General features: G+C 50.5%; 1 protein-coding gene across 1 annotated transcript; it reads right to left on the reverse strand.

Annotated features, from left to right (window-relative positions):
* Positions 1 to 1,874: 1,874 nt before the first annotated feature.
* KLC2 (kinesin light chain 2) lies at positions 1,875 to 21,561 on the reverse strand. Its single transcript, XM_056852628.1, has 15 exons — positions 21,307 to 21,561; positions 19,262 to 19,492; positions 18,246 to 18,318; positions 17,261 to 17,483; positions 16,785 to 16,872; positions 14,285 to 14,386; positions 13,645 to 13,818; positions 11,405 to 11,504; positions 10,009 to 10,058; positions 9,829 to 9,902; positions 6,804 to 6,912; positions 5,828 to 5,977; positions 3,823 to 3,947; positions 2,969 to 3,029; positions 1,875 to 1,955 (listed from the first exon to the last, which is right to left on the reverse strand). Exons 1-15 carry the CDS (start codon positions 21,553 to 21,555, stop codon positions 1,875 to 1,877), a joined length of 1,890 nt encoding a protein of 629 aa, XP_056708606.1. The 5' UTR covers positions 21,556 to 21,561.
* Positions 21,562 to 23,195: the final 1,634 nt, after the last annotated feature.

Here is a 23,195-nt window from a genome sequence, read left to right on the forward strand (position 1 = left end):
TCACCCCCCCACACACCCCATTCTGTACCTTGAGTTTCTTAAATAGTGAGCTACGAGCGACAATGGAAAAATGGAGAAAGGGGACCGGATCCGAAGGAAACGGGCGACACCCCTGAGTTTTCAGAAACGGGGCAGAAAGGGGACACGATGTGGTGGAGGGGGCGGGTTTCCCCTCCGCCAGAACCCTGGCGAAGGAAGAAGCTGCCGCTGCCGAAATTCTCCCCGGGCCAAACTTGCAAGAGGCGTGGGAAGCCCTGCGTGGTACTAAATCCAGAGGCGTTATCAGCAGCCTTTTTAAAAAAATAATCAAAAAGGAGGAAAAACGCTCCATGTAGGCACAGGGGCACGAGCGTCCTGGTCTTCTCCCTTGCTCCGGATTCAGCGAGGGAATCAACCTTCGCTAAGGGCTTCCCCGAGCGGTCGGACAGCACAGTGTGCGCACATGCAGGACACACAAGAGGAATGGTTCGGTGGATCTGTTTCAGCGCTTGCTTGCATAATTATGACTGGATCCCTGGCCCAGATGGCCCCTCCCCCTCCCCAGGGTCCCCTGCAGACCCTCCCCTCCTACAGACAGTCACCGAGCGCTTGGTAGAAATGAGATTCCGGTGTAGGGCGACCCAGAGAGCCACCTGGGCACACTGTAGGCCATGCCGCCTCCGCTTCCGCCCCGCTAAGCATGATGCAGTCTAGCAGGAAGGGAAAGGAAGACGGTTGAGATGATATCGCGGGCCCCAGCGAGAGTGGGGTAGGGTCTGCTAACAGATCCCTCCCTAGCCAGCAGCCGTGAGATAAGCCCCTGCAGAGAAATGAACCCACCCACCCCAAACCCAAAAATTGCAGAGGGAGAGGTACAAACACCCCTGCCCAACCCACAACGGGCACAGAAGGTCAAGAGGATGGAGGCACCTCTGCATAGGGGGACCATGAAGGAGGGACCAGGAGAGGTGCGTAAGACAGGAACGCGAGAGGCAGGGACCGGAGCTTGGGAAAAGGGACGGCGTCTCCCTGAGACCAAAACACAAAACCCTTAAGCGACGGACATACGTGAAAAGAGGGCCAGGGGCCCATGGCTTGCCACGCGGAACCCTGGGAATTGTAGTTCTCCCTCCTTGGCAGAAGATCTTTTAAAGCAGCCTGGTTCTGCCTGGCAATGAGGCCGGCCGGTCCAAATGGAGCCGGGGGTTATAGGATAGGTGGGGCCCTCCGAGCTTTTCCCTCTTCTGTCCGATGGCCCAGACAGATCACAGTACTGCTCACTGTGAGCGCCAGAACCTTTTAAGTCTTATGTTTGGGAAGCTCGGCTTTTCAGTCCTTGCCTTCTAGGATGCCAAGAATCCTCTGAGACACACACAACACACAACCAAGACCTTTCTCCCGCCACCACTCCCCCCACCTCCGAACTACAATTCCCAGCATTCCTGGGAAGAGCTCCATCCAGCTCGAAAACATACATAGTGCGCACATGTGTAAAGACAGAGTTCCACGACAGCCGGCAGGAGCAGCTGATCCCTTACGAGGAGCCATGGAGGGATTCAGGAGACGGGGGAAGTAGGCCAAGTTAGGAGCCTGGTGCGAACGTCTCTCTTCCGGGAGCGAGACGCAACAAATGGAGAGCAGCTACATGCCGATGGCGGAGAGGAAGACGTCGGCAGAGGCCGCACATGGGTGCGTGAAGGGGGCACCGGCTCCATGCAGGGCGAGTCATAATGGCACAGCCCTGCGCAAGAGGGTGGGTGGGGGGTTCTCCTGGCGCTGTTCGGGGACGAGTGGTCACGATACTGGAGCAGCAGTGAACGGAAGGCTAAAGGGTCCAAGGCGCCCAAGTCTTTCCGCTCCGACCTGGGCCAAGCGGGAGCGGGCCGAGCCGCTCCTCACGCCAGCAGGGAGCTGCGTCGAGAAAGGTCTACATTGCTGGCGCTGAGCCCCCGGCTCTCCGACAGGCTGCTGGGCCCCTGGAAGCGGAAAGGAGGAGAAGAGGAGTTGGTTTTTATATGCCGACTTTCTCTACCACAAGGGAGAATCAAATTGGTTTACAATCTCCTTCCCTTCCCCACAACAGACACCCTGTGAGGTAGGTGGGGCTGAGAGAGTTCTCAGAGAGCTGTGACTAGCCCAAAGTCACCCAGCAACCAAAAGAGCAAGCAAAACGATCAGGGGGCTAGAGCAACTGTCCTGTGAGGAGTGGTTAAAACGCTTCGGGCTGTTTAGAAGAAGGTGGTTAAGGGGAGACATGATAGAGGTCTATAAAATTATGCATGGTATGGAGAGAGTGGGCAGGGAGCAGCTTTTCTCCCTCATAATACCAGAATGCAGGGGTCATCTGCTGAAGCTGGAGGGTGAGAGATTCAAAACTGATAAAAGGAAGTACTCCTTCACACAATGCATAGCTAAATTGTGGAACTCCCTGCCCCAGGATGTGGTGATGGCTGCCAACTTGGAGAGCTTTAAGATGGGAGTGGACATGCTCATGGAGGAGAGGGCTATTCATGACTACTAGTAAAAATGGATAGTAGTCATGATGCATATCTATTATCTCCAGGATCAGAGGAGCATGCCTATGATATTAAGTGCTGTGGAACACAGGCAGAATGGTGCTGCTGCAGTTGTCTTGCTTGTGGGCTTCCTAGAGGCACCTGGTTGGCCACTGTGTGAACAGACTGCTGGACTCGATGGGCCTTGGTCTGATCCAGCAGGGCCTTCCTTATGTTCAGCAGGCTTCAAGTGGGGGAAGTGGGAAATCCAACCCGGTTCTCCAGATTAGAGTCCACTGCTCCAAACAACCACTCTTCACCACTACACCACTCTGGCTCTTAACCACTCTAGCTGACACAGGTCAGTTTTCCCCCACATGCGTCACACCTGGAGTGAACAGGAAGGATGTTCAGCAAATGCCATACCTTCCTTCTGCTACCCAGCTAGAAAGAACAAGCAAACCGGGGAGAGGCTGCATGACCAGAGTGCATACCTGGCTCGATTCTTCTTCGACACTCTTGTTGAGGAAATTCAGAGAGCTAGCTCGCTTCATCCTGCAGGGAGACAAAAGCAGCAGGAGATTCTGCCTTAAGGACGGAGGAAAACATGACCTCTGCCCGTCGGGGAGCTCAAAAAGAAAGCATTTCCTCCCATGCGGCACCATTTATGGAGTTTGCTGCCACAAGAGGGTGACGGGTGCGTGGCTCAGTGGCAGAGCGCCTGCTTTTCATGCAGAAGGTCTCGAGTTCTAGTCCCCGGCACCTCCAGGGGGAAAGGACCAGGTCGCAGGTGATGTAAAGGCCTCGGAGGAGACAAAACTGACCGTGAGGAATGGGATCTGACTATAAGGCAGTGCCATGTGTGTTTAAACAAGATGCGGTAACTTTTAAGGTAATGTTTCAGGAAAGGATTCAGGACTAGGGGTCCCCCATCTGTGGGCACATTTAAATTTTGAGAGGGGGTGTTGAGTGCTCCCCCAAAATGGCTGCCACAGGAGGGGGAGGCAAACCCAAAATGACTGCCACAGGAGGCAGAGCTGAATGGAGGATCTCCTTCCTCACCTCTAGGGTTTCGATATTTCCATCTCCACATATGAAGCTGCCTTACACTGAATCAGACCCTTGGTCCATCAAAGTCAGTATTGTCTACTCAGACTGGCAGTGGCTCTTCAGGGTCCCAGGAAGGGGTCTTTCACATCACCTACCTGCCTAGTCCCTTCAACTGGAGTTGCCGGGGATTGAACCTGGGACCTTCTGCATGCCAAGCAGATGCTCTACCACTGAGCCACGGCCCCTCCCTCTCCTGTCCTGCTTGCAAAGCCCAGCCAGATACTCAGCCGGCACTCACCCTGGGTTCCGGGGCTCCTGTGGGCTGCTCCCCTGCAATTTCTTCACCAGCATCTCGCTGCTCCGCCGCAGGGCGTCGCGCAGTTTCCCAAAGGAGCCGCTACGTCGCAAGGCCCCAGAGCCCGCCTGGGAGGGGGAAGAAAGCAGGAAAGTGTCTTGGCACTGTCGCAGAAAATGGGCATATCATCCGGGGGAGAAAAATGGCTGAATGCGGGTTGTTCTAGTTTTGTCTCCTCCTTTATTCCCAAAGAGCCAAAATGAATACAATTATAAAATTATTCATGGTTTGGAGAGAGGGGACAGGGAGCTTTCCCCCCTCTCTCATAATACTAGAACGCGGAGGGACATCTACTGAAGCTGGAGGGTGAGAGATTCAAAACAGATAAAAGGAAGTATTTCTTCACACAACTCGTAGTTAAATTGTGGAACTCCCTGCCCCAGGATGTGGGGATGGCTGCCAACTTGGAAGGCTTTAAGAAGGGAGTGGACATGTTCATGGAGAGGGGTATTCATGGCTACTAGTCAAAATGGATACTAGTCATGATGCACGCCTATTCTCTCCAGGATCAGAGGAGCATGCCTATGATATGAGGTGCTGTGGAACACAGGCAGGATGGTGCTGCTGCAGCCATCTTGATTGTGGGCTTCCTAGAGGCACCTGGTTGGCCACTGTGTGAACAGACTGCTGGACTGGACGGGCCTGGGCCTGATTCAGCAGGGCTTTTCTCATATGATGCACACTTATTCTCTTCAGTCTCAGAGGAGCATGCCTATGATATGAGGGGCTGAGGAACACAGGCAGGAGAATGCTGCTGCAGTCGTCTTGTTTGTGGGCTTCCTAGAGGCACCTGGTTGGCCACTGTGTGAACAGACTGCTGGACTCAATGGACTTCAGTCTGATCCAGCATGGCCTTTCTTATGTTCCTATGAGTAACAAGGCATTAAGAATCAAATCCAACCCCTGCACCTGGTTTAACCCTCATTTGACAGTGTATTTGACTGCAAAGAGCTGTTTTCAACAAAAAGGCATTAGTCTTTCCTGGAAAATATTTAGACATACTCTTGGGGGGGGGGGTTGTCCAGAAGAAGGTAATTCCAGATAGAAGACAGCTACTGAGAACCCCTCTCTGCATCCCCTAATAGGCAGTACCCTCTCTGCCATACAACCTATGGATTCTCCGAGCATGACAACCACTGTTCCCAGGTGTACTATGATAATGCAAGTCAAGGAGTTTTAGCGGATGTGATAGAATCATAGAAGGGTCCGTACAGGCCATCAGCCCCCTGCTTAATGCAGGATCAGTCAGCGTGGTGCAGTGGTTAAGAGCGGTGGTTGGGAGCTGTGGACTCTAATCTGGAGGACCAGGGTTTAATTCCCCACTCCTCCACATGAAGGGCAGAGGCTAATCTGGAGAACCGGGTTTGATTTCCCACTCCTGCACATGAAGCCAGCTGGGTGACCTTGGTCACCCAGCCCCACCTACCTACCTCACAGGGTGTCTGTTGTGGGGAAGGGAAGGTGATTTGTAAGCCGGTTTGATTCTTCCTTAAGTGGTAGAGAATGCTGGTATATAAAAAACAACTCTTCTTCACCCTACAGCATCCCTGACAAGTGTTTGTCCAGCCGCTGCTTAAAGACTGCCAGTGGGGGGGGGGGGGGCTCACCACCTCCTGAGACAGCCAATTCCACTGCCGAACAACTCTTACTGTAAAAAAGACTTTCCTACTGTCCAGCCAGTACCTTTGCACCCGCAATTTAAACCCATTATTGCAAGTCCTATCCTCTGCTGCCAACAGGAAGAGCTCCCTGCCCTCCTCTAAGTGACAGCCCTTCAAATACTTCAACAGAGCCATCACATCCCCCCTCAATCTCTTCTCCAGACTGAATATTCCCAACTCCCTCAGACTTTCCTCGCAGGGCTTGGTCTGATAAGCTACATCTGGAAGAAACAGCAAACAGTTCAACGGGCCAGAATCCCACCACCCCAAGACACACTGCCTCTTACCCCTGACCACTCGGCTGCCCCATCCTCTGGTTCAGCCCCATTTTCACACTTGTTGGCACTGGAAGCCCCCTCACGGGTCGTCCGATGCTCTGAGCGGTTCCCGTCCTTCAGCAGTTCCACCACTTTGCTCTGGTTGATGGCATCCATGCCCTGGCAGAAGATGAAAGATTAGCCCAGGGAAACAAAGTGCAGGAGGATCTAAGGGCCAAGACCCGGATGAGGGAGGGAAGTTAGAGGTACTATCACATAAGGGTGTGGGGGGGGAAACCCATCAAAAAAACTTTCTGGCACAAAGTAATTGGTTTTCGATGGGTAGCCATGTTAGTCTGTCTGTAGTAGTAGAAAAGAGCAAGAGCCCAGTAACGCCTTAAAGACAAATACAATTTCTGCAGGATATGAGCTTTCATGTTGACGAGCCCCGTGACGCAGAGTGGTAAGCTGCAGTCCTGCAGTCAAAAGCTCTGCTCACGACCTGAGTTCGATCCTGATGGAAGTCGGGTTCAGGTAGCCGGCTCAAGGTTGACTCAGCCTTCCAACCTTCTGAGGTCGGTAAAATGAGTACCCAGCTTGCTGGGGGTAAAGGGAAGATAACTGGGGAAGGCACTGGCAAACCACCCCGTAAAACAAAGTCTGCCTAGTAAATGTCGGGATTTGACGTCACCCCATGGGTCAGTAATGACCCGGTGCTTGCGCAGGGGACTACCTTTACCTTTATGAGCTTTCAGGAGTTACAGCTTACTTCTTCAGATCCCTAACTTGTTTTCTATCTTCACCCCATCCTACCTTGAAAAAGAAGAGGGGAAGAAAAAACCCTTTCAGGTGGTGGAAGTCTCCCCTGCTTGATCACCAGAAGAAAGTTTTTACTCGCCATAGCTGATCAGGTGCGTGGCGGTTTATGGGGCAAAGGATATTCTACAGACTTGTTACTCCCACTGCTGGGACGACATCGCCTTTCTCTGCCGATCGCGGCCCTCACCTGTTTGCGGGTTTTCAGGGCGCACTCCTCCAGAGTCTCTGCGGCCTCCAGCTTGCCCTGGCGTCGGTAGAGAGCCCCCAGGCTTTTCAGAGTCGTGTTGACCGTGGGGCTGCAGGAGAGGCAGAAGTGTCAGACAGATCAGCAACATCCCGCCCCTTGTGACTAGTCCGCTGACGGCCTTCTGTGAAACTCAAAAAAGGTCCCCCCTCTCAATCAGCTGTGTGTGTGTTAAGTGCAGTCAAGTGGAAGCCGACTTACAGCGACTCGGTAGGGTTTTCAAGGCAAGAGTTTAACAGAGGTGGCTCGCCACAGCCTGCCTCTGGTATTCCTTGGGGGTGTGAGGTTGGGTGGAGAAAGGTGAAATAATGTTATGTAGAAATATATTTAAGGCGCTCATATCAGGGTTAAAAAATATTAAAAATGATACAACAAGGCACAATAGCAACTGATAAGGTTGATAAACTTGGTGCATGGTTTATCAACCTTAGCAGTTGCTATTGTACCTCGGGTGGCTACAGAAAGCTGTGGCTTGATCTCTTCCTTTCGCACATTTGAACTACCCTTTTTTGGGGGGGCTACACTTGAGCTGAGATCGGGCGGCGCATGCCAAGTTGGAACGTGGAGTCGTTCTTCGAACCTACGTCCTTTTGTTTTCATCGGACCTTTAGCTCCGCCTAAACGGACTGTATTTCACGTACTGTGGGTGCAGCCGAACACGGAGCGCTAGGATCCGCCAGTCTCTGCGGAGGTTGTTCTTTACTCACAGACCTATTTTCACAGTTTGTGAATGTAGCCGGATATCGCGGAGCACTGTGACTCATCATAGAATCATAGAATTGGAAGGGACCATCAGGGTCATCAAGTCCAACCCCCTGCACAATGCAGGAAATTTACAACTACCTCCCCCCCTAAACCCCTAGTGACCAGAATGTGGCCAAGATGCCCTCCCCTCTCATCATCTGCCTAAGGTCACAGAATCTGCATTGCTGACAGATGGCCATCTAACCTCTTCTTAAAAACCTCCACGGAAGGAGAGCTTACCACCTCCTGAGGAAGCCTGTTCCACTGAGGAACCGCTCTGTTGGAAACTCTTGATTTAATTTCAACCAGCTGAAATTTCAATCAGTCTCTGTTTATGTAATTACTCTGTCTATTCTCCTGTTCCAGTTGTTAATGAACTGGGTATACTTTGTAGAAGTCCCATTGTTTGTCTTATACTATTTACACAGGTAACAGTGATTGATATAGATAATAGTGTATGATAGTAAAGTTTAATATTTCTGAGCAGTAAGTTTGTGGTCTGCACAGCTGTTATATTTTCCATCACTATCAGCAGCTTGACTGAGCAGGCGTGTGACACACATTCTGCAGTTGCTGCATTGGTAACCCGAGTAGGTGCTGGGTTCAAGTCAAGGTGCTGCTTATCACGTAGAAAGCCCTTCGTGGCCTGGGACCCACATATCTGCGGAACCACCTCACCCCGTATACCCCACTGCAGCAGCTTCACCCACCTCAGCAAAGCTCTCTGAAGGTGACACCTTGCAAAGGGGTAAGAGCAAGCAACAACTACCCCTAATTTGACCGTTCTCTATTGTGATTCTCACCTGGTGGAGCGCGTCCTGCCTAAGGAGATTAGGGACGGCTCCCGCCCTACTAGTGTTCCACACCTGAAATTTCAGGCACGATATATTGTAGACAACAAAAGGCAGTAACAACGGTATGAACTGTATAATCCAGCTTTATCCCTTTGTGGTCTGTGCTGTAATATTCTCCTGAATTGTTCTCCTCTTTTGTAATCCTCCTTTATTGCCGGTGCTGTACTGTTTTTAGTATCTTGCCTTCCAATTTTGCAATCCGGCACTATTACATTGTTTGCTGTATGCAGTGTCCTGTTCTTATTGCCTTTTTCTTTTAATTACGTAATCCGCTCCGATTCTCAGCAAGACAGGCAGACTATAAATAAAGCAGGCAAGCAAATAAAAACTTGCTTCATCTAGAGACTTAGGACAGCAAAGGGAACATCTTGATTCAAATGGTTCATAATACTAGAACGCGGGGTCATCTGCTAAAGCTGGAGGGTGAGATAACAGCATAAAAACATAGCAAAAAACACACAAAAATTATCCCAAATTAAATCCAAACAATCGCGGGATCAAAAGCAGACGGTGCTCGGAAGATGGCGTCCAGTGATTAGCTCCACGGCAAAATTTTCGGGTTGCTTGTTATTTTAGCTGTTGATTTTCACATTTTATATTTACTGTTCTAATTTCCGTATCATCAATTTATCTCCTAAGTTATTGTGACTAGATTTTTTGTAGTTTATTGTTGTATTAGTTCTTGTTTTGTAGTTAGAGATTGCCATTAGTTCTTTTTTAGACAGTCGGGAGTAATTAGATAGATTATTCCTTACTGTATTTATTAGCATATAGTCCCCTTTACTTAGATTATACTGTATTTATTAATATAGTCCCCTTTTAGCTGGTCACATTATTAGAAAACAAGAGTCACTAGAAAAGACAGTCATGCTAGGAAAAGTTGAGGGCAGCAGGAAAAGAGGAAGACCCAACAAGAGATGAACTCAATAAAGGAAGCCACAGCCCTCAGTTTGCAAGATCTGAGCAAGACTGTCAAAGATAGGACATTTTGGAGGACATTGATTCATAGGGTTGCCATGAGTCGGAACGACAGCACTTAATACACACACAGTCCCCTTTACTTAGATTATGCATTTATTTGCCCTAAACAGCTTCCCGATTAACCATTTGCATTCCCTTTTTTGGTTTAATAAATTAGTTTAAATTTTAATTAAGAAAAAAAAAAAGCAGACGGCACTCATTTACTAGCACACAGGGGCCAAGGCCGGCCCGGAAAACAGCCAGGGCTCCCCTGCTCCGGGTCTAACAGAAAGCAGCTAGTGGAACAGGAAGGGAGGCCAGCTATGTTGGAAAACTGTTGCTGCCCTCAACTGTAAGCCTGGTGGATTGCTTGCCCTAGTCCCGGTTGCTGAGGATGGAGGATTGCTTACCTGTCCACCTTGCAGGCTTTGTACCAGCTGCCGTACTCCCCGTAGGGGGCGCTATCCTTCTCCTTGCGCTTATCCTGAGCGGAACACCAAAGAAAAAATTAAGAGTCAGGGTGGTCTCGTCTTTGCCCCCTGGAGTTCTGCGCAAGAGCACCCGGTTCCCATCTACGTCCCGAGAGGTACCTTGTACTCCTCTCGCTCTTCGGCATGCATCCAGATTGGCTTGTTGTCTCCTGCAGAAGGGGAGGGAGGGAGCAGGGGATAAAAAGTCGCACACCTTGAGAATATGCAGCACTGAACCTACAGAGCAGTCTTGAGAGGGGATACGATAACCATCTTCCAGTACTTGAAGGACTGTCATATACAGGAGGGTGCCGAGTTGTTTTCTGTTGCCCCAGAAGGTCGGACCAGAACCAACGGGTTGAAATGAAATCAAAAGAGTTTCCATCTAGACATTAGGGAGAATTTTCTAACAGTCAGAGCAGTTTCTCAGTGGAAGAGGCTTCCTCGGGAGGTGGTCAGCTCTCCTTCCCTGGAGGTTTTTAAAAAAAGTTTAGATGGTCATCTGTCAGCAATGCTGATTCTATGACCTTAGGCAGTTCATGAGAGGGAGGGCATCTTGGCCATCTTCTGAGCATGGAGTAGGGGTCACTGGGGATGTGAAGGGGAGGTGGGGTTGGACTAGATGACCCAGGTGGTCCCTTCCAACTGTATGATTCTATGACAGCTTCCGCTGGCCCTTCAAACTCATTGCTTGTCTTCAACGTTTCCAGACTGGGACCAGCTGACAGGAAGCCACGCAACATCGGAGTCACAGGACAGGAAGATGGGGGAGCCAGGGTTGCAATCTCACAGGAGTCCAGGCCGGGATCACGGGCAGCAGATCGAGGGAGCCAAGGGAGGGAACCTAAGCTAAGCGCCAGGAGGCGTACCGCCGTGAAGACCGAGCCATAGAAGAACCGTCTCCACTGCCATCCTGCTGCTCTTCTCCGGGGGCATGCGGAAGAGAGACAAGCACGAACAGCACCCTTGTGGTGCATTTGGCGACCCCGTTTTAGGCCGACAGGCAGGGATGCAAGTCAGTAAAAAAAACTGGCAGCGGCTCTCCAGGGTCTCAGGCAGAGAAAGGTCTTTTACATCATCTACTTGATCCCTAACTGGAGATGCCGGGGATTGAATCTGGATCCTTCTGCATGCCAATCAGAGGCTCTACCACTGAGCCACAGCCCCTCCCCTGTTGGTTTTTCTATGCCAACTTTCTCTACCACTTAAGGAAGAATCAAACCGGCTTACAATCACCTTCCCGTCCCCACAACAGACATCCTGTGAGGTAGGTGGGGCTGAGAGAGCTCTATGAGAGCTGTGACTAGCCCAAGGTCACCCAGCTGGCTTCGTATGGAGGAGTGGGGAAACCAACCCAGTTCTCCAGATCAGATTCCACCGCTCCAAACAACAGCTTTTAACCACTGTACCACGCTGTCAAGATTGGGCTAGTTAGGACTATTCAGGCTGCTAGGAGAGTATTAGTAGGGCGGGGGGAAGTAAACCAAGGAATGGCCCGCCACAGGTTTCCACTCACCATTGACCGATCCAAATTCTCTCTCGTGCGCTCGGGTCAGGATCTCCTTGTAGAGCGTCTCGGCATCCTTATATTTCCCTTGTTTGAGGTAGCAGGAGGCCTGTAAGGACAGACACGCAAGGAGTGGGGCTTGGATGCTGGAGCCGATTCAAGGTCCCAATCCCCAGCTGAAGCACACACGCTGCAAACCATTCCAGGTCCACAAAGAGGAATGTCTTGATGCAGCGTCAGGCATGGCTTGCTCTGCCAAACTGCCTTGCTCAGCTTTCAAGAGGGGGGACCCCGGACAACTCTGGAAAGCCCAAGAAGTAGGGTTACCAGCTCCGGGTTGGGAAATACCTGGAGATTTTTTGGGCGGAGCCTGAGGAGGATGGGGCTTGGGGAGGGGAGGGACTTCAATGCCATACAGTCTAATTGCCAATGACATCGATGAAGATGTTGACAGTGTCTGTAAGCAAAGGGCCCCAATGGCGCAGAGTGGTAAGCTGCAGTACTGTAGTCAAAAACTGTGCTCACGACCCGAATTCGATCCCGACGGAAGTCGGTTTCAGGCCGCAGCCGTGAATATCCCTCTCCTCCATGAACATGTCCACTCCTCTCTTAAAGCCTTCCAAGTTGGCCACCATCACCACATCCTGGGGCAGGGAGTCCCACGATTTAACTGTGCGTTGTGTGAATAAATATTTCCTTTTCCCTGTTTTGAATCTCTCACCGTCCAGCTTCAGCAGATGACCCCTACGTTCTGGTATTATGAGAGAGGGAGAAAAGCTTCTCCCTGTCCACTCTCTCCATACCATGCATAATTTTATAGACCTCTATCATGCCTCATGCCTTAAAATGGTTTCAGTTGCCTCAGGCAGTTTCTCGTTTGTTGTTATCGGAGATCTTTGCCGTCCAGTTGAATTGCTTTTTTAATATCTTGTAATCCACCCTGAGTCTCGATGAGAAAGGCAGGCTATAAATTAAGTTTAACCATCATCGTCGTTAGATCAAAGGTGGGGATTCAAATCTTGAAGCCACCTAAATAAGAACGGCCAGCCTTGGCTCCCCAAATCCAAATATGTATTACCTGTGCTGATAACAGAAAGATACTAACAAAAAAACAGCACACTGAGCCAATGTATTCCATTATATTAATGCAGATACTTAATAAAGTTATAAATCCTATGCAATACTCTTATATATCCTAACTACAACCTATTCATCTACTACTATATGTACATACATCACTATCAAAGCCACAGAGCCCAGATTTGAATTCCTCGGAGCGATTCTAAAGGGCCTAGTATAGTGGTTAAGAGCAGTGGTTTGGAGCGGTGGAGTCTGATCTGGAGAACCGGGTTTGATTCCCCACTCCTCCACATGAGCGGTGGAGGCTAATCTGGTGAACTGGATTTGTTTCCCCGCTCCTACACACGAAGCCAGCTGGGTGACCTTAGGCTAGTCACAGCTCTCAGCCCCACCTACCTCACAGGGTGTCTGTTGTGGGGAAGGGAAGGTGATTGTAAGTCGGTTTGAGTCTCCCTTAAGTGGTAGAGAAAATCGGCATATAAAAACCAGCTCTTCTTCTTCAGATCCAGAGAAACTGCTCTTTCTCCTATCAGACACCAATCCTGATGTTTCCTACAAAGTGTCACTCTTTGCTTTAGCAGCTAAGAAAATCAGAGCTAAAGCTGTTTTTAATCAGGGAACTTAACATATTTAAATACTAGTTTCTTGTGGGTCAGACTGTTTTAAAGTTATTTTAATGTTATTTTATGATATTTTTATGTTATTTTAATGTTTTGTATGGTGGACTGTGATGGCCTTCGGCTACAGATAAGAAACTTTATCACTCTCAAAGCCACTGCACAGTATGATCAAACAGTTCAGCTGTGCCTGCTTTTTTTCCTTTAACCGGCTTGGAGAACTTGAAACTAAGGAATGGGTCAACATCACGCTGGACTGGAACTTGCAAACCACTACTAGAGAGAGCTGACAGTGAATTTAACACACAGGACTGTGTAGTGCAGTGGCTTTGCTAGTGATGTATATACATATAGTAGCCGATGAATAGGTTGCAGTTAGGATATATAAGATAGTATTGTGTAAAATTTATAACTTTATTAAGTATATGTGTTAATATAACAGAATACATCGGCTCAGTGTGCTGTTGGTTTGTGTTAGCCTTGGCTCCCCAGCATCTTTGGCTGCAGCCGCCACAACGTCCCAGTTCCCCAGGGCCTCCCTGACCCTCTCACCAGGTTGTTCTTTGTCTTGGCCACGTTGGGATCGTCGGGGCCGAGGCGGGATTCGTAGATCTCCAGGGCGCGCCGGTAATAGTACTGGACCTCTTCGTATTTGCCCTGGTTCTGGCACAAGAGCGCCAAGTTGTTCAGCTGCTTGGCGACGTCTGGGTGATATTTCCCAAGCACCTAGTGGGGGGGAGGAAAAGATCAAGCCACAAACATGAGGGGAAAAAACTCCCCCCCCCCACAGACCCAATCCCAGTACTAACCACTCACAAATCAACTTATCAACACAGTTGTGAGTGGAAGCACAGCATGAGTCTCTTGGTCACTCTGAGTTTCCTGTGCACTGAATCCTCTTCTCCCACAGAATATATACGAGGCATCCTGGTGCACAGCCCGGACACTGGCCTCTAGCACAAAGGGCGAGGGGTAGAGAGGGAATCTTGTCCAGTCACTGACTGCCATCCCTGTTCTAACACCCCCAGCTCCAAATTCTCTCTCAAATGTTCATATGCCTTTTGAACACTTGCAGCCCGCCCAGCCAGCTCCCCTCCGCCAGGAATTTTCCACCCCAGGGGCAAAGTCGAGTTCCCCCCTCGCTGGGAATCTTGTCTCTAGGGGAGCAAAGCCGGCTTGCTTTCCCACGCACCTTCTCGCGGATCTCCAGCGCCCTCTTGCACAATGGCTCCGCCTCTTTGTACTTGCCCCGTTTCCCGTACAGCACGGCCAGATTGTTCAGCGTGGCGGCCACCTAGGCAGGTAAAGAGTCTCTCCATATACTGCAAGAAGAACTCAAAAGTTGACCTTATGATTGCCAAGCAAGCCCCAGGAATCTACCTTGCAAAAAGAGGACAAGCAGTAGATCAGGAACCCCCGGATGATTCTCAGATCCCTTACAGTTAAAAACGGAATAACCAGTTTCTAGTCCTCACTGTTGCGGAAGGACCAGGAATGGGTTCCAAGAGGCTCCAAAACGAGGAATGGGGTGAGTAAATGAGCTTCCTACTCAAAGGAGTAGGGCTTTACTCAGCACACTTTCCTGATTCCCCCTACCACAAGAAGAGACCCCCTGTACAAGACCAAGGGTTTATCTAGCCCACTATCCTATTCCTAAAAGTATCCAAGTAGATATTTCTGGGAAGACCACATGTAGGTCCTGAAGGAAACAGCCTTCCTTTGTTGTTTGTGTCCCGTCCCCCCCAGCACCGGGCATTCTGCAGCATACTGCATCTCAAGCTGGAGGTTCCCTTTCACCACAAAAACCACGGAAAGGTAGAATTACTGGGCTTCTTCCCCCAAGAGGGCTAGTCCGCCTCAGGTGCGAGGAACGCCTCAGAGGCAGCAAGCATGCACCCCACCCAGCCTGAAGCATGCTACCTTGCAGGGCTGTTGGAAAGATTATGGATGTACACATTGAACACATGAATGCATGAAGCTGCCTTATACTGAGTCAGACCCCTGGTCTGTCAAAGTCAGTACTGTCTACACAGACAGGCAGCGGCTCTCCAGGGTCTCAGGCAGAGGCCTTTCACATCACCTACTTGCCTAGTCCCTTTAACTGGAGATGCCGAGGATTGAACCTGGGACCTTCTGCATGCCAAGCAGACGCTCTACCACTGAGCCACAGCCCCTCCCCATGGCTCTCCAGGTCTCAGGCAGGGGTCTTTCACATCACCTACTTGCCTAGTCCCTTTAACTGGAGATGCCAGGGATTGAACCTGGGACCTTTTGCATGTCAAGTAGATGCTCTACCACTGAGCCACAGCGTTGAAATGCATTGAGTATTCCTAAGACGTCAAAATGTCAAAGTCAGCAGCCGTCGTCACATCTTGTGGCAGTGAGTTCCACAAATTAACATGAACCCCTGCCCCACTATAAGGGAAGCTGCTGCAGGTCAATCACAGTTTCAGGTGGGGAGCCGTGTTGGTCTGCAGCAGAACACCCAGATGCGAGCCTGGTAGCACCTTAAAGACCGAGAAGATTTTCAGGTTGTGAGCTTTCGAGAGTCAGAGCTCCCTTCGTCGGATACCAAGGAAGCTTTGACCCTTGACAGCTCACACCCAGGAAATCTAGTTGGCCTCGAAGGTGCTAGTGGATTCACACCTGGGTGCCAAACCACACGTGTGCTTCCCCACCCCCTCTCTTCCATAGCAGCCCATATCAAAATAATTCCGTATTGTGTGTGTGTTAAATGCTGTCAAGTCGCTTCTGGCTCATGGCAGCCCTAACAATCCATGTCCTCCAAAACCTCCTATCATTAACAGCCTTGCTCAGGTGTTGCAAATTGAGGGTTGTGGCTTCCTTTAGAGCAGGGGTGGGGAACGTCAGGCCCGAGGGCCGTTTAAGGCCCACAAAATCATTTGGTCTGGCCCTTTCTGGAAGATCTCAGAAAGATCTAAGACTGGTGATCTGCCCCCTCCCGCAGACAGGAATAGCCTCTATTCAAGGCAGATGTGAGTTTATTTTGCCGAGAAAAAGAACCTTTTTTCCCCTTTGCAGAAGAGTCGTTAGCTATGGAGCTGCTAGGACCACCCAAGAAACTGTGTTAACCCTTTCCCACCTGGGCTGTGGAGAAACTTATTCCCTCTGTACTACAAGAGGGCTGGGGGCGGAAGTGGCGACAATAGAGGGGTTAAAGGAGGCAGGGCCAGAATGCGCATGGGGGGGGGGTGAGTTCTTAGCCAGTGTGTCCTCATTTAATCCCTACAGGGGGAGGTAGCAGGAGCCAGCTGTAGAATACGGCCCCGACCACTCAAAGTAGGAGCAACTCCGGCGTGCGGCTGGACGGCTACGCCCGGCTGGTGCAACAGACCATCCTGTGCCACCAGGTGGGTGAGTGCGCCACTGGTTGGATGTCTGCCTGCTTGCCCATGTGGGGGGGGGAGTCATCTGGGGCAGCTGCCTGCTTGGGGCTTGGTCGGCTAATTTTTAAGTTGATAATTTTGTATGTCCCGCAAATGATGTTATAAATATCCAAATGGCCCTTGACAGAAAAAAGGTTACCTGCCCCTGCTTTAGAGAGTCATATTCCATATTAGGATGAGTGAAAAGAAAAACTGAAACCATTTTGCCTGAACTGAGAGATATGCCCTGACCACACAACCTTGAAGGACTCTTAGTACAGAGATGGGATTCAGCATGGCGCTTACGGCAGGGTGGTCCTTCCCCAGGGTCTTCTCCCGGATAGCCAAGGCATCGTTGAGAAGGTGAGCGGCTTCCTTGTACTTGTTCTGGTCCCTGGCAAGTAGGAAAACAGGTCATTCTTCCTCGGGTCTCAGAAAAAAGTAAACCACAAGCCCGTGGTACAGTCCTGCCTTGAGTATGCCACGTCAGACTGTGAGCGGAGCATCAACTGTGCTTGAACGGTACTGGAACAGGAAAAGCTAGCATGTCAAATTGACAGCCAGGCTCAAACTTCTCCCCCACCACCCGGAAAGCTAGATTTCCACATACACAAAGTTTAGGGCATCGGGGCGTTCAGTTAAGCAAAACCATACCGCAGGCACCATCTTGCGAGAATGGCTCTGTGTACAATCCCTGTGTCTCTGAGTCAGCTCTAGCAGCCAATGCCCAACCCCCGCCAGCCCTCAGTCAGTCAAGACCGCCCCCCCACACACATACACACCTGTACACCAATGCAAGGATATTCAGCATGGTAGCCACGTCAGGGTGATCATGGCCGGACGTCTTCTCAAGGTCCTCCAGGGCCTGCTTGCAGAGTGGTACGGCCACCTCGTAGCGCCCTTGGGAGGCATACTGGATTACTAGGTTGTGCAGCGTCCGCAGGCGCGCCGGGATCTCGTAACCGCCGTGTTGGGCTGCTGCATCGCCACTCCCGTGGTTCGGCCCTGCGGAGAAGCTGGCACAATCAGCCAGAGACCCCCGGTGCCCTCTAAGACACACTCGTAAAGCACAAGCCCCCACCCACCCACCCCGGTGATCAAGCTTAAAACAGCACACACCGAAATGGAGCATCCCTCTACATCAAAGCTTCTTAAACCGTGGGTTGTGACCCCATATGGGGCCACGTAACTGAATGTGGGGGTCACGAAAAATCTGGCAACAGTATGCAAATTAGTATGCGAATCCGCTTCCATCTTCAATAAATGGTAAAATTATATGTATACCAAAGAATTGTTTTAAAATAAATTTCTTTATGATTTATTATCAGTAAATGTTTGATTTGTTTACCTATTTTATATACCTATATACCCAGCAAAAAGGGTTGCGATTGGAAAAAGTTTAAGAAGCCCCGCTCTACATAAAGCATAACCGTCCTATGGAACTCACTGCTGCAGATCTTGGTGGAAATTTTACAGTAAGAGTAGTTCGACAGTGGAATTGGCTGCCTAGGGGTGAGCTCTCCCCCTCATTGGGAGTCTTTAAGCAGAGGCTGGACAAGCACTTGTCAGGGGTGCTGTAGGCTGATCCTGCTTTGAGCAGGGGGTTGGACTAGATGGCCTTTATGGCCTCTCTATGATCAAGATCAACTACACTTGCTTCCTGCGAAGGTCAAATTCGAACTGCCAAGAGGGCAGAGTCACCGGGGTGGGGGGTGGATTGCCAGAGGTCAGTTTGGCTCCTCCGATGCCCCTCCCCACCAAGCTCACCTTGTCCCTGGTCATCATCATTAGGGAACAGATCATCCAGCGAGTCCTTGGCTGTCTCCCCGTTCTTTTCCTCCTGGGCAAAGGGAAGGCAAAGTTGGGAACGGAACGCAGAGGATACCGACATTTCCTCCCTACATAACTCTTTGCTCAACCCTTGCCAAAGCTCCAGAATCCAGGGCTCTACATGTATTAGAGGCAACCTTCTCAATAAAAATTGGCCAGTTTGATAATTGTGTTTTAAAAATCTGGAAAAACCCACTTAAAAAATCACATAACATAAAAAAAAATTATGAACATGGGGTGGCCCCTGCAGGAAGAAGAGGGCATTGGGCAAAGTTGCCAGCCCTTCTCTCTTGCTGTTTGTAAGCTCAGGGAAAACATTTTTTAAGAGGCTTGGAGCATGCAAAGGCCAAAATGGAATAAGATCCAAAGTAGCACTGAAATCTGACTTGTGTGTGTGTGTGCCATCAAGTCACAAATGACTTATGGTGATCCCAGAGGGTTTTCAAAGCAAGAGACGTTCAGAGGTGGTTTGTCACTGCCTGCCTCAGTGTCATGACACTGGTATTCCTTGGAGGTCTCCCGTTCAAATACTAACCAGGCCTGACCCTGCTTAGCTTCCCACGAGCTCAGGGTAGTCTGGGCTATTCAGGCTGCTTCAGGTGTCCTGAAGGGTCTCCTAAAACGTACCACCTTCACCTGGTGCCTAAATGCACATAGGAAGGGAGCCGTGCAGTTCTGGTGCCCCTGCCAAGAATGGCGCATCTTAAAGGTGCAAAACACTGACAGTAGAGGCAACTAGAGAAGGGCCTCAGAGGAAGATCCGGGGATCAGAGGGTTCCCCGTAAGCTGAATTCCAGGAGACTGAAGTCAGAAGTGATTTTAAAAGTCATACACCAAGTTTTCAAATGAGCGTGCCAAGCGCTGCCAAGTTTTCAAATAAGCGTGCCAAGCGTTCTCTCGGAACAGACTGGGTCAAGGGACTGGGGGAAGGGAAGATGAGAGCAAGAGCCTACTGAGGGCGAGACGTCCTCGTCAAACTTCTTGATCTGGTTCATGAACTCCAGGTGCTTCTTCTCCTCCTCCAGCTGGGCCACGGCCTGCTCGCTGCCCTGCAGCTTCTGCTGGGTGCTGGCCAGCTCGTCCCGCAGCCACTGGTTCTCCTGCACCAGGCGCCGCACCTGGGCCCGCAGCTTCTGCTTCTCCGACTCCACAGAACTCAGGTGGCTCGAGAGGGCGATGATCACCTGCAAAGCAGAAGGCAGTGAGAAGAAACCAGCTTGGATAACACCGGTACCCAATCCATGCTGCTCCCACAAACTTTGCCCAAAGCCTTCCACTCCCACTGATAAAGATGCCTTTGCCCAGCGCCTTCTGCTCCCGCTGACAAAGATGCCTTTGCCCAGCGCCTTCTGCTGACAAAGATGCCTTTGCCCAGTGCCTTCCGTTCCCGCTAACAAAGATGCCTTTGTCCAGTGCCTTCTGCTGACAAAGATGCCTTTGTCCAGTGCCTTCCGCTCCCGCTAACAAAGATGCCTTTGTCCAGTGTCTTCTGCTGACAAAGATGCCTTTGTCCAGTGCCTTCCGCTCCCACTAACAAAGATGCCTTTGTCCAGTGCCTTCTGCTGAGAAAAAAGGTGCCTTTGTCCAGTGTCTTCCGCTCCCGCTAACAAAGATGCCTTTGTCCAGTGCCTTCTGATGACAAAGATGCCTTTGCCCAGCGCTTTCTGCTGACAAAGATGCCTTTGTCCAGTGCCATCCGCTCCCGCTAACAAAGATGCCTTTGTCCAGTGCCTTCTGCTGACAAAGATGCCTTTGCCCAGTGCCTTCCGCTCCCGCTGACAAAGATGCCTTTGCCCAGTGCCTTCCGCTCCCGCTAAGAAAGATGCCTTTGTCCAGTGCCTTCCGCTCCCGCTAAAAGATGCCTTTGCTCAGCACCTTCCGCTGACAAAAATGCCTTTGCCCAGTGCCTTTCATTCCCGCTGATAGAGATGCTTTTGACCAGCGCCTTCCGCTCCCGCTAACAAAGATGCCTTTGTCCAGCGCCTTCTGCTGACAAAGATGCCTTTGCCCAGCGCCTTCCGCTAACAAAGATGCCTTTGCCCAGCGCCTTCTGCTCCCTCTGACAAAGATGCCTTTGCCCAGTGCCTTTCACTCCCGCTGATAGAGATGCTTTTGCCCAGTGCCTTCCACTCCCGCTAACAAAGATGCCTTTGTCCAGCGCCTTCTGCTCCCGCTGACAAAGATGGTGTGTGAGCAATTTTCCATGAGGCAAGACCCAAGGTTGGGGGTTAACAGCTTACATCAGGCCACATAAAATTTAAGATTAAAGTACCTCTTAAGGTTCACTTCCGGATGTGTGTTAAATAATCATGTTGTATATTTATGACTACTGAGGAAGGCCTATTCAGGCCGAAACGCATATGGTTCTGTATTGGTCATTTATACTGAACGTATATCAACGATGTGTGAGATTTTTGTAACTTATGTCTTTACACGAAGCCTGTGTTTTTAACAAAATTTATAGTGTATACCTTGTAATAAATACAATTATTTTGTTATCGTTTATAGTTTCCAGCTCAACCTTTGAGGCTCCCTGTACTTTTCTGGTTGGTTCCCCCCACCTCCCCGGTTATTTTGCTGTCTTATAGGACCACATGAACACATGAAGCTGCCTTCTACTGAATCAGGCCCTCGGTCCATTAAAGTCAGCATTGTCAACTCAGACGGGCAGCGGCTCTCCAGGGTCTCAGGCAGAGGCCTTTCACATCACCTACTTGCCTGGTCCCTTTAACTGGAGATGCCGGGGATTGAACCTGGGACCTTCTGCACACCAAGCAGATGCTCTACCACTGAGCCACGGCCCCTCCCCACTTCAACACATTAAAAAAAATCAAAAGTGTCTTGGGGAACCCACAACCCGCTGCTTTTTACACACTCCTAGAAAAGCCAGAGGGAAGGGCAAACTCCATCCCAGCTTGCTGGCTCCTGCCCATTCTGGCCACTTCTCCACATTTGCCCACAGACTGGCTACCCCTTTGGGGCTCCCGGCGGGCGTTACCTGGGCTTCCCCGAGCCCCAACTCGATGGCATCCAAGGACTTGCGCAGGAGGCTGGCCTTCTCCTGGGTGGCGCTGGTCTCGTGCTGCTGCTCAAGGTGGTTGACGGTGTCAAGCAGGGCGGCCAGCAAGGAGTGGTGCTCGGTGCGCAGGGTCTCCAGGCCCTGCACCACCGCCTTGGTGCCCAGCACAATCTCATCTTGGCTCATCTTCTCCAGCTTCTCCTCGCGGGGGTACAGCATGGTGGCCATGCCTGGGCCTGCCCAAAGCGACGACGAGAGAAAGGAGGGAGGGGGAGAGTCGGGTTGTCAACAGCCACTCGCCTGGGCGCAATAATCGGCCACCCCAGTAAGGAAGCCTGGCCCACATTTCCTAGCACTGGAAGGTACACGCAGGTTAGATGTGGGGGGCTTCTCTGAAAGAGTGCACCGAACCCCTTCGGCTCCGGGAGTAGCATCACAGTTAAGAACGTGCAGTCAGAGCTCTTGGGGAGCTCTGACCGCGCGTTCTTAACTGTGATGCTACTCTTTGGAGAGCTCCGGATTATCGGCAGGGTAAAAAAAGGTTTGAATAATTGAGGGAACAGATTCCCCCCCCACACACACACACACACACACACACACTGTCATAGAAGAAGCCAAGCCATGGTGTAATGGTTCAGCTCAGAAGCTGATTTTTATTAGGGCTAAAAGCCTATCCTCCATTGTCTTGTGGTCTTAAACAGATTACACGTTTGCACAACGTTCCTCAGGATTTCTTCCCTCCCTGTTCTACAATCCCAGTCCTTTAATTTCTCGTACCAGGAATCTTTGCTCTTAGGTTCAAAATGTTTCATATCTTGTCATCTGCTCATGACTCCCTGATATTACAATATTTTTAAATCCGTTTACTGATCGACTGAAAGTTTTATTGTACTTGCAGTCCACCTTGACTTGCAGTGAGAAAGGTGGACTAATAATAATTTTACTTGCATATTTCATCTTCACCCTGCCTTTCTCCCCAACAGGGAACCAAAGCAGCTTACATTGTTCTGCCTTCCTCCGTTTTATCCTTACAGCAACCCTGTGAGGTAGGCCAGGCTGCAAGAGTGTGATCGGCCCAAGGCCACCCAGCGAGCTTCCATGGCAGAGTGGGGATTCGAACCTGGGTCTCACAGATCCTTGACTGACACTCTAAACCACTGCACCACACTGATTATAATACAAATAATAATAGGTGCCCTTAAGCTACACTACTACTGATAAGGCAGCCGCACCAAGGCTGCCTTGTCCAAAGTCAAGACCTTGGTCCACCTAGACTATATGGTCTCCTCTGAGCAGCAGCAGATCTCCAAAGCTTCAGGAAGGCCTGCTACCCAAGAGTCTTTTGTGCAAACGACTTAAACAGCAGCACTGCAGGGACTTACCCACATACAACTCCTAGCAATTTCTGGTGTGCAGGGGCCCAATTCGTAGAATCATAGAGTTGGAAGGGGCCGTACAGGTCATCTAGTCCAACCCCCTGCTCCATGCAGGATCAGCCTAGCATCCCTGACAAGTGCTTGTCCAGCCGCTACTTAAAGACTGCCAGTGAGGGGGGGCTCACCACATCCCCAGGCAGCCGATTCCACTGTCAAACAACTCTTACTATAATTTCCCCCCCTAATATCCAGCTGGTACCCTTCTGCAAGCAATTTAAACCCATTATTGAGAGTCCTCTCCTCTGCTGCCAACAGGAACAGCTCCCTGCCCTCCTCTAAGTGACAGCCCTTCAAATACTTTCAGAAAGCAATCATGTCCTCCCTCAACCTCCTCTTCTCCAGACTAAACATTCCCAACTCCCTCAGCCTTTCCTCGTAGGTCTCCAGGCCCCTGATCATCCTCCTGATCAACTGAACCCAATTCAGATTGGG

The sequence above is a fragment of the Euleptes europaea genome, chromosome 7 (assembly GCF_029931775.1).
Source record: "Euleptes europaea isolate rEulEur1 chromosome 7, rEulEur1.hap1, whole genome shotgun sequence".
Classification (NCBI taxonomy): Eukaryota; Metazoa; Chordata; class Lepidosauria; order Squamata; family Sphaerodactylidae; genus Euleptes; species Euleptes europaea.

Bases quoted from the DNA above. Each gene is read 5' to 3' on its own strand.
- KLC2 (XM_056852628.1), bottom strand. From the start codon at position 21,555: ATGGCCACCATGCTGTACCCCCGCGAGGAGAAGCTGGAGAAGATGAGC. The intron at 14,387-16,784 runs GTAAGCGCCATG...TTACCTGCCTAG, and splicing joins TGGGGAAGGACCACCCTGCC to GTGGCCGCCACGCTGAACAA. The intron at 13,819-14,284 runs GTGCGTGGGAAA...CCCCCCCACTAG, and splicing joins CGCTGGAGATCCGCGAGAAG to GTGCTTGGGAAATATCACCC.